Raw genomic sequence first — 10,037 nt, 5'->3', positions numbered from 1 at the left:
CCCTTATTCTCCCCAAAGGACACAAATGTTTCAGATCTGAGGAACATCCATATCAAACATAATGCTTAGACAAATGTTTCCCTTGATCAGTAGACAGCATCTGCAACATTTGACAGTGGTGTAACACAATGTTCATCGCAGGGTTAACTGCATTTCAGTGGCTGGCAAAACAGACTACTTGACAAAATGTATTCTCAAGTACATACAAACTGGAGGAGTCTTATAAAATGACTACATAAAAACCAAAAAGTTAACTTTGTTTTGAAAGTTTATTGGATCATCTTGACACAAAATCATTACAGCAGCTTGTGGTATGTTCTCTTTTTCTTTTTAAGGGAATGTTGATAGCAAATAATTTTGTGAATGTAACACATCATACAGTTTCAGAAATCTAGAATCACTGCACAGGATTCTGTAAGAGAAGACTACATGCTAAAGTGACAGTTTTCATCCATGAATTTAAAAAAAACACTAATTGAGGATTATCCTTTAAGACAATTTTAATATGTTTGGTTTCTAATACACAAACCAGCTAATCAGCAGAGGTTGACCAATACCAAAGACTATCACTTCACCAGCAGAAGCCTGCTGCAAAAAAAATCCTGCAGCACACAAGTGCAGTCAGAGTACAAAGCTGGTCCTAGCAATAARACCACAGCAGAGCCTTTTTAAAAATACCCTAATATGGGAAGAGTGTAAAGAGCACAATACACGCTTAAAGTACATGACATGAACCCAAAGGATAAGATCAACACTTTATCCTGTTCCCTGCATAGGGTTTTCATTAAAGTCTACTGGGCATTGCTGACACCCGTTGGAGTGGTGGCGGTGCCGGAAAGGTGCAGACAAGCCTAATTTCTCCCTAGGGGCCCTCTTGGGAATAGCAACCAACGGTTGTTGGCTTGTTCTCAGTGTGCTGGGTACAGAACTGCAACTGAAAGAGCTGAAAAATATTTTAAAGTAAGACTTCGGAAAAGGACATTAAACTTGTAAAGGACAGAAGGACATCCCCTTCCAGCCAGTGATTCCACATGATTCCAACAGTGCAGAATGGGCTTCACTTTGCAGACTCTCCTTTTCCTCCTTCAAAAGTAACCCGCAATATTAACACAAGTCTGTGCTGCTCCCTCATCAACCCCTCCCTTTCTTCCACCCAGGCAAGGACACCTCTGTTGTGGGCACCTGGTTGTGTTTGCGCTGCTAAATCTGCATCTACTGCTGTGAAGACAGGGCTATGCAAGCCACAGGGACCACTGACATGTCACAGCATCTCTGATTCCACAGCGCAGAGGGAAGGAGCAGGGCTGCATCTGCAGTCTGTTCAGAGTACAAGGGATTACACACACATGGACATTTCTCTAACCTGGTAGTGGTCAACCTCAGCTGACGAGCAAAGTGATTAAAAAAAAAAAAAAAAAAACAGGAACAGACCCCTCTGAATTTCCAGTTTCTTGCTACACTCTTAACTTTTTTGGAATGTGAAATTGAAGTGGACTCATAAAACACATCAGCAGACTTCTCAAGGGGGGGATGCATGATAGATTTCTTGAGGGGAAGAGGGTGGGGGGGAAACAGGAGCAGATAACCAGACAGTAATGCTTTCAGCCTGCGTTTTATGCACTCACCCTCTATTCTTTCAATCATCACTAGAAGAAGGTTAAGGCTCAAGGCAACTACTATAAACAAACTCAAAAACGTCCCAATTCTCACCAGGCTCATTCAGATTAGCCCTAGGAGATGAAGGATGTTTAAATGCTGATCACAATGGATCTCTCCACATTTGAGATAACAACAACAATAATAATAATTTAAAAAAAAGGAGGCCTTCAGGTCCAGCACCAGCCTCTGCTAGATATATACACCGACTACAGCAGCCCTGAAGACACATTCCATGGCTAAGGATCAAGCCAACCTTCCCCAGTAATAAGCACAAGCAACAGACTGTGCTACTGTTGATAAATTTCTGCTTAGTCCACAATTCCACAGAGATGACAAGGTTTATGGGATCATCATGAGCTGCTGAATAAATGCCACCCCTCCCTCCCTCCCTCCCTCCTCCAGTCATGTCACCAGGATCTCTTTGGGCTAGAAAGGGTTAACACCACAGTTTGTAAAAAGTTTTGAAATAAAAAGGTAACATACAGCCTTAAAATGTCTAAACGACAAACAATGGTGGAGTTAACTGAAAAGCACGTGCCCCAGGATAGTACATGCGTACGAGGGAGAAACTTAACACTTGGGTCTGCTTGTCTTTACACATTAGGTGTGTTTCTTGTAGTTGGAGTATTTTGTAAAGAATATTCAGCACTTGGACAATGTCTCTTTCATCTCATCCAACAAGTTGCTAAGCAGGGTGGAATCACTACATTTGCCATCTATGGATACAGAGCTCTCTCCCTTGGAAAGAAAAAGAAAAGACAAATCCATTAGCTTCTCTAAGTGGGCACAACTCTATTCCCAGTGAAGCTAGTGGACTAGAAATGGCCAGGGGAGACTGTGTAGTGTGTCCTGCACAGGAAGGAAGGAGGCTTAGATGGGAGATCAGTTCAGAGGAGCTGCCACTGCTGCCACTACACACCAGGTATGGGATGGGCAACAGGAAACCAGCATGGAGGTACAGGTTTGGCAGTGATGCAGACAAGACTGCTAGAGGGCCGTATGAATCAAATGGTCCATGATGCTCCCAGAAGATTTAGATGGGAGTATTTCTCTTCCCTTTAAGGCAGGAAAGGCTACAGATTTAGYGTGTTTCAGCACCTTGTTTCAGATCATTGTAACGCTCTCACCTTTTTTACCAGTAGGCAGACGTGATGACCTTGGATAGAACGACTGTACATGGATGCACAAGAGTCAACGCGTTCCACAACTATAAAGAAAGCAAGAATTTTAATTTACTGTGCAACTTTTTAAATAATGTTTGCATCCCATGAAGAGGAACTATTGCTCTGCCTGGCCTCAAGGAACAGAAGGTTCTATGGAGGGGAGGAGGGAGCCAGGGTTAAGATAGTATATGTGCCTATCTCCTCCTGGCTCCTCTCTGGCAGATTTTGCGATTGTTGAGATGAGTCATGTGTTTTAAGCAAGCTACAAAGGTTCTGTGGCAAAAAGCACTAATCAGAATGTAGATCTTTTCGCCAGAAATACTTTCAATCAGATAGCATCTTGCACATACACCAGAACATGATGAAACAGCCATTTGTTTTGCTTTAACCAATCCCCATATTTTAATTAATTTGGAATTTCTTGTCAGTCCAAACTCAAGTAGCGCCACTTCTACCTTACTGAAACAAAGCATAGAGAAAAGAGGTAGGATGAAGCACTGGAGATCAAGYACATGCTCCAGAGAACAATTACAGCCCTAACTACAAGCAAGCTACTCCCTTGATACCTTTGATGTGCCTTTCAGGACTGGACAAAAGCCACATGGAGCCAAAGGAGAGCTCAATTTAGGAAGGAGGTTGTGTGCGGAGGGGAAGTGGGGGCAGACAACAACATCCACATGCTTTGAAGACACTAGTGTGCTACAAAATTGGCAAAAACTCCTCTCCTAAATTTAAACTAGGCATCTGCTTCTGACATTGAGACCAGTGCTGCATGCTCTCCAAGCACAGTAGAAATTTTAGAATATGGAATTTTGCGGGAAGTTCTGCATTGAAGATGACTCACCTGAAAAATGATGATGAAAACATATCCTTGCCAGTAGATGCTGGAAAGAAATGCTAATTCCATCTACTTTAATAGAACTCATGTGCAGGTCCCCAGACTCTAAGAGCTTGGCAAAAGCATCACTGCAAAACAGGAAGGAAAGTAAACACTTGTGCTACAAATTCAAGTGAGATCTGCCTTGTTAGCCCCATGCAGACCTTAAGATATCTCAGGATGTGCAAGTCCAAGTACTACCAAGCTCTAGTAGAGAAAGGGGGTTAGAACAAACATGGGAACTGTACTCCAGACTGCACTGGAGAACCCTACAATCTCAAACACCAGTACTTCCACACTACATGTGCTAGCCTATGGGGCATAACCTCATCTTTAAAATCACTTGAAACAAACTGGTCAACGTTTTAGAAGTCRGACATTACAGAAGAGAACTGTACTGTAACAAAAGCGATCAAGAGCAGCCAAAGTCAAAATCATGCTGCGTATCTTGCAGAGACAGCCTGCAGCCAAAGCTCAGCTTCATATGGGTGGCAAAAGCACCAATGTTGTGAGGTGCCTCCTGAATGGCACTTACCTATAGCAAGGCGTCGTGATCAAGTATGAAGCGCAACTGAAGTGCAATTTGAAATCTAGTTTTTCATGGGTTGAACCTTCATCATTCTGCAATAGGTCAAAGGAAAGGAGATGAATGGGAGCCCCGAGGCAGCAAGAGGAGGTACCACCCCCATCTACTGAACAGGCACAGATGAGACTGCTAAAGCTTGAGTCCCTTAGATATACCCTGTTAGGTCCTGAAGGATCAGTTTGGGGGGGGGGGGTGACCACCATACTAAAACATAATGTCACTTGGAGACAAAATTTGGGCAGGAAGTTTGATACATGCATCTAGAGCAGTAAAATGACACAACTGGATGGATCTGGCTGTATTTTCAATCTTACCCTGCTGAAATATATCGAGCAGATTTAATTTCCACTAGTGCTCGAAGATGCAGTATTACAGTTCACTATCTCCCACGCAAAATAAAAAATTATCACTTCTTAACTCTCAAGTAAAAATAGGACTGATCTATGTTTAAGAAACTCTTAAAACAGAATTTTTGACTCTAAAGTAGCCACRGCTGCCTCCATTCACTTCCTTTGAGCTGTTCATGTAGTTCCTCGACTAATAATTTTATTGAAATAAGGTTAGAAACTCACACATTCTTCAAACCAGGTCTATACTTATAAACAGTGCTTTCAGCTAACCCCACTCTTGCTCAGTTTCCTTCCCTATTAGTTCTATCTTAATTACTTCTTTTTTTCAGCCTTGTCTCAAGCAGCAGCATCCAAATCATCTTTGGGTTATTGAGATTGAATTTGCATCTCTTGCTAGTTGGTTGCCCTCCTCCTCTTTCCTGGCAGAGGCATCACTGCAGTGATTTTCTAGCTGACAGTGTGGCAAATGTTTCAGGCCGCATTGCGCTCTCACTGCCAGGAATGACAATTTAGGACATGCTTACGTAGTAACTCAGGACACTGTTTGCACAAGATGCCATGTAAAATACTTCTCACATCACAGAATGGGCTGGTGCAGCAGAGATGAAATGATGCCTAAGAGAAGCTCTAAAGCAGTGCCTTCCACTCATGTCAAGCTCCCTCACGCAGTTCCAAAGGAAAGAGAAGCACAGAGTTTAAAACTCCACTTACTTTGACTATAAAGGACAGCGTTCCTTTTAACTTCTGAGCCATAACAATACTCTGAAGTGTAAACACAAACTGGGCTTCATTAGAGATTCCTAGCATGACAAGAAAAGAGGGAGAAGTCAGGTCAGAAAATGGTTTTCATGCCTAAGTAGTGACTAGAATAAACTGACCACAAGGAGCTAAGCTTCACGTATTGAACACTTTTTTCATCCAACTAAGTGTGAAGTTTTCCAAGGAGTTGGAATGGAGCTATCTGCACAATTCCTTTTGTGAATTAAGCATTACAGTACTTCATTCTTGAGCCTCCGAAGAGCAACAGTGTTAGGTTTTCGGTAGAGGTTGAATGACTACCTGGGCAAAATGCATCACAGTGGCAATATGTTTACACAATTTGTATAACTTAAAGACATATGGCTTTCCAAATAATTGAAAATAATCGTTTCTGATGTTTTTAAGCTTATGTCAAGAACTGTTTTATACAGAATGAAAAAATAGGATCCCATTGCTTTCCATGGGAGGCCGAAGAAATGCTAAAAAAAACCCCACTAAATCCCAGAAAATTTGTGAAGYGTTTCAGTATTCCAATCAACTCATCTACAAAAAAAGTGAAATTAAAAGTAGTTCAGTGACTCAACTGTACTAGGTCCTGCCTCTATCCTTCATCTCAGTGTGTAGTATTTCTACATTGGCTCAGGTCCCCACTCAAATGGCTAGATACTTATTGTAAACTTTCACTGCAAATGACCTCTGTCATTAAAATAGTGGAGAAAAGCTTAAGAATAAATCCAGAGTAGACTAATGGTTCAAGGACCAGTATGAAAGAAATCTGTCCATTTCTGTTTCATTTTATATCTCACAGCAAAGTTGTTCTCGTGATTTTGGATTTTTGTAGTTGGCAATATTGGCACATTCCAAAGTGTGCCAGCATGCATTTAAACAAAAAAAGAACCTGGACACTTGGACTCCCAGTTCTACATTGGACTTCGCTCTTGCTATACAGATCCACCTGTGCTTATAGCCATACTGTCAAAAGGTTCACCTTCAACACATTGTGTGAGTGTAATGAACATACAGGCAGAGGGACATGTCTTYCTAGAAAATAGTAAAAAGCTCAAACAATTCTTTCCACAGGAGGGCAGTGCAGGACTAAGCATATTCCATGAACCCTGCAGAAAGCTTGTCATACCAGGGGGTAGCTGGAAGGGCACAGGTATCCCATCATGTACTGATGACCCTTCTGGTCGGAGCATTTTAGTGTTGAGAGAGTCCAGGACATTTAGTTCCATGCTCTTCAGGAAGCTAGTGCTTTTGTTCTCAAAGATAACAGAGACAGTAACTTGACTGTCATTTTGCAGGTTTCCCTGAATATCGTAGGTCTGCAGATGAAGGGGGGAAGAAAAAAATAAATACATCACAGGGATGCTTTAGAAACCTTAAACAGCACAGCACCAGAATATGGCAAGCTTCAAAGCATATGTGATTTGACACAGTTACAGGATAATGAAAAGCACACTTGTGTGAGCTCCGCAGTACTGCTGAGCAGTGGGAAAATATCAGCTCAAAAAACTGATTAAGCAAGCCAATCAAAAGAATGGGGATGGAACCTTGTTAGTTTTCCAGCTGCTGTGATTCAAACAATTCTTCAGTTAAATGCTGTCTATGTAAGTTGCTATATTATTCCAGGTATTACATATATCTCTTTTCTGAGAGAACACAAAAAGCGAGGTAGTTATCTGTATTTAAACACCAAAAAGCTCACCATTTTAATGTAAGGATTTTCAGCAAGAAGGTGGTAACTGGACATAGGCTGGAAAAAAAAAAGAAAAAGAAGTTACAGTCACAGTATAACAGAACTAAATTCTCTGAAGCGTCATCCTCTTTCCCTCTAAACACTCTTTAGCTCCTGCCTGTTCCCCAAGGCTAGAGTTGCCAGCACAGAGTTACTCACTGGTAGTGGTTCATCATCTAGTGTTCCATTCTGTACCGACTCTGTTGTCTCCTCCTCGCTGTGATGATGCTTCTTTTTGGATTTCTTCTTATCCTTGGACTTCTCTTCTTTCTCTTTCTTGTGCTTCTTCTTCTTATGCTTGGAGGATTTCTACCAAAAAGAGTAAGAAGCTACCACAAACCCTTAACAGAAACTCCTGTCTTTCCAGACACCACATCATGAGCCCTCTATCAACACTTCAGCTCTTTAGCTCTCACTCTACACACAGGAAGCAACTTCCTGGAAGACTGTGCATAGACAGGCCAGCAGGCAGCAGAAGGCCAAATCTCTTCAACTAACTTGAAGTGCAGCCTTGGAACTGCTAGTTGATCCTTGGTTCAAGGAACAACCAAACCTCTTGTTATGAAGTGATGAGAGCTCTCAAAGGGCATAATAGTCCGCTGCTGCCTACTTGCCAATGGACACTGCACTGACTAGAGTGCTGTTGGCAATCCTCAAGAGCTTATTTAGGAGAAACATGAGGAAAACACAGCAAAAAGCGTCACCAACAACTTAAGCCACTTACCTTTCCCTCCTCCCCTTCCTCCTCTTCCTCTTGCTCTTCCCTTTCTTTTTTTATTCCTTCAGGTTCAGCCRCAACAGCAGCGCTCACTTCAGGCTCGCTCTGCACAGATGATCAGAAGGGTTATGACACTATCTGAACATAGTCCAAACAGTTGAATCCCAGCTGAAAAAGAAATCTCAACCATGACACTCCCTGCCATCTCCCTCCATAAAAACCCTCCTGTTACTTCAAGATTATATTAGACTAACATGGAACAAAGACTTTCATTAGAGATCTCTGAAATTTGGCAAACACGATCACTCCAGGACAAGACACAGATATTCTTCAAGGAATCAGAACCTTTATACTCCCTGTCTCTTTGTCAAAAAATCTCACATCAAAACTCATGAGGATTTTTCTGTTTATCTACATAGCTCTCGTAGATCTAGATCTCTCAGATCTATTAATACTGCTAGTGCCTAGTTCACACTAGGAAATAGAACCTTAGTTGATAATAATTCAAATGCCATCATGACCTGTAGCTCCATCTGTTTTTCTATCCACTGATCTGCATAGTAGAGTAAGCTTGAAACCTCTAGTTAGCGCCTGTCAACTGGGGAGATAAAATTCCACTGCTTCATGGCAGTAAGTTGAAGAGATGAAGTCTGTCTCGCTCTTCTCTCCTACACCATGACAAGGCACCCATCACAGCTAAGATTAAGATCAGAAAAACCWTCTCTTGACACAATAAGATGTCTACCTGTGGCTGGGAAGTGGAGGCAGGTGGTGGAGCACTGGAGAGCCAAAAATCCAAGTCTTCCCCCTGAAATCCAAGAAAAAAAAGAAAACCATTATGGTTATTTTGATACTATTTTTAAATTCACACATTAGAACATAAAGCTTTCATGAAAATGCATCTCTCCAAAATGCTCACAGAGATAGMTGCTGTAATACTTTTAGGACCAAATACTTCAAGGAGCTTAACGTTAGCCTTTCAGCACATTAAAGTCCTGAACATAGATGACAGGTGCAAATTTACACCCAACAGCTATTTGAGGGCTCCTACAAAATCACTTGCTCAAAGTGTAAGTTCCTATTTACCTATCTAGACTGCCTGAAACAATTAGTAGAGGCAGCAGCAAATGTCAGATAGGCTGCAGACTGAGCTACCCCTGAATAGTGCAACATCTACAGGCATTTAAAGCACATRTGCCATAACTTAGAGAAAACTTGCATCTCTGCAGACTGGTTTACAAAAAGGATATTTGAGTCTTCCAAGTAATTGTCAATTAATGACAAGTTTTAACAGGAAAAATTCTGAAACATACAGTGGGCAGGATACAGAATGAAGGCGAGTTCCAGATATTTCACTAAAGAAATTTCTCCGTTTTAAAAACTGACAAAGTATCTATGAACTCAACTCTGAAATTAGATCCAGAAGATCTGCAGCATAGGCTGATGTAAGCTGAAGTCTGCTGATAAGGCTAAGTTTTATTTTTAATAACAGAAATATACTACAATTTAAGGAAAAGAAAATTGAAAACATTCAGCTGTTTGTTGTTTAGGAACAGTCACATTTGACAACAGAAACACAAAACACCCAGCAATATATACAGCCTGTAACAGCATTTTCTAACAGAGGGCATGTCTTGGARAACTACCTTTTTTTCTTCTTCTTCCTCTACTACTTTTTTCTCTTTCTCTTTTTTCTTTCCTTTGTCTCTTTCTTTTTCTTTGTGTTTCTTTTCCTTCTTTTTGGGTTTCTTGCTCCTCTTCTCTGCCAGGGGAGCTTCTGAGTCTGGTGACTTCACGTTCTCAGCGTTTCTGTGTCTCTGCACCGGCAGCTTCTCACTGTCTGCTAAGGGTCTTAAAAATATAGACACCATTACCCTCATGAGGTAATGTCAGAGTTTCCCACACGTGAGACAGTCTCTCTCACAGCCCGGATTATGTGCTGAACTTTCAGRACACAGTATGCCTTGTTTACAGACAGCCAGGTCCCAAAATTTCAATCACTGCATACTTTTATACCCTAAGAAAGGTTTATTTATGCAACTGTAACACTGCCCTCAGGGATTAGAAGTTGATGGAAACATTTTGCAGGCAACAGAGCCAAGCTCTTGCTAACACCCATACTCCCTTAAAATAGTAACTACATACTTGCAGGTTGAATAACACTTACAGAAGAATACAGGCACATAG

General features: G+C 41.4%; 1 protein-coding gene across 1 annotated transcript in view; it reads right to left on the bottom strand.

Moving 5' to 3' along the window:
- Positions 1-250: 250 nt before the first annotated feature.
- Positions 251-10,037, bottom strand: part of AP3D1 (adaptor related protein complex 3 subunit delta 1) — a 43,984-nt gene continuing 34,197 nt past the window's right edge. The window contains exons 22-32 of the mRNA XM_085314838.1: positions 9,497-9,701; positions 8,596-8,658; positions 7,857-7,955; positions 7,292-7,441; positions 7,103-7,150; positions 6,530-6,719; positions 5,347-5,435; positions 4,235-4,320; positions 3,667-3,788; positions 2,787-2,866; positions 251-2,397 (exon numbers count right to left, since the gene is read on the bottom strand). Of these exons, the coding sequence (XP_085170964.1) occupies positions 2,302-2,397; positions 2,787-2,866; positions 3,667-3,788; positions 4,235-4,320; positions 5,347-5,435; positions 6,530-6,719; positions 7,103-7,150; positions 7,292-7,441; positions 7,857-7,955; positions 8,596-8,658; positions 9,497-9,701 (1,228 nt within the window). The 3' untranslated portion in view covers positions 251-2,301. The remainder of the gene's footprint in view (positions 2,398-2,786; positions 2,867-3,666; positions 3,789-4,234; positions 4,321-5,346; positions 5,436-6,529; positions 6,720-7,102; positions 7,151-7,291; positions 7,442-7,856; positions 7,956-8,595; positions 8,659-9,496; positions 9,702-10,037) is intronic.

This window comes from Rhea americana, unplaced genomic scaffold, assembly GCF_003343005.1.
Source record: "Rhea americana isolate MKP2758 unplaced genomic scaffold, rheAme1 scaffold_412, whole genome shotgun sequence".
NCBI classification, from domain to species: Eukaryota; Metazoa; Chordata; class Aves; order Rheiformes; family Rheidae; genus Rhea; species Rhea americana.
This window is presented reverse-complemented; position numbering and strand designations above follow the sequence as displayed.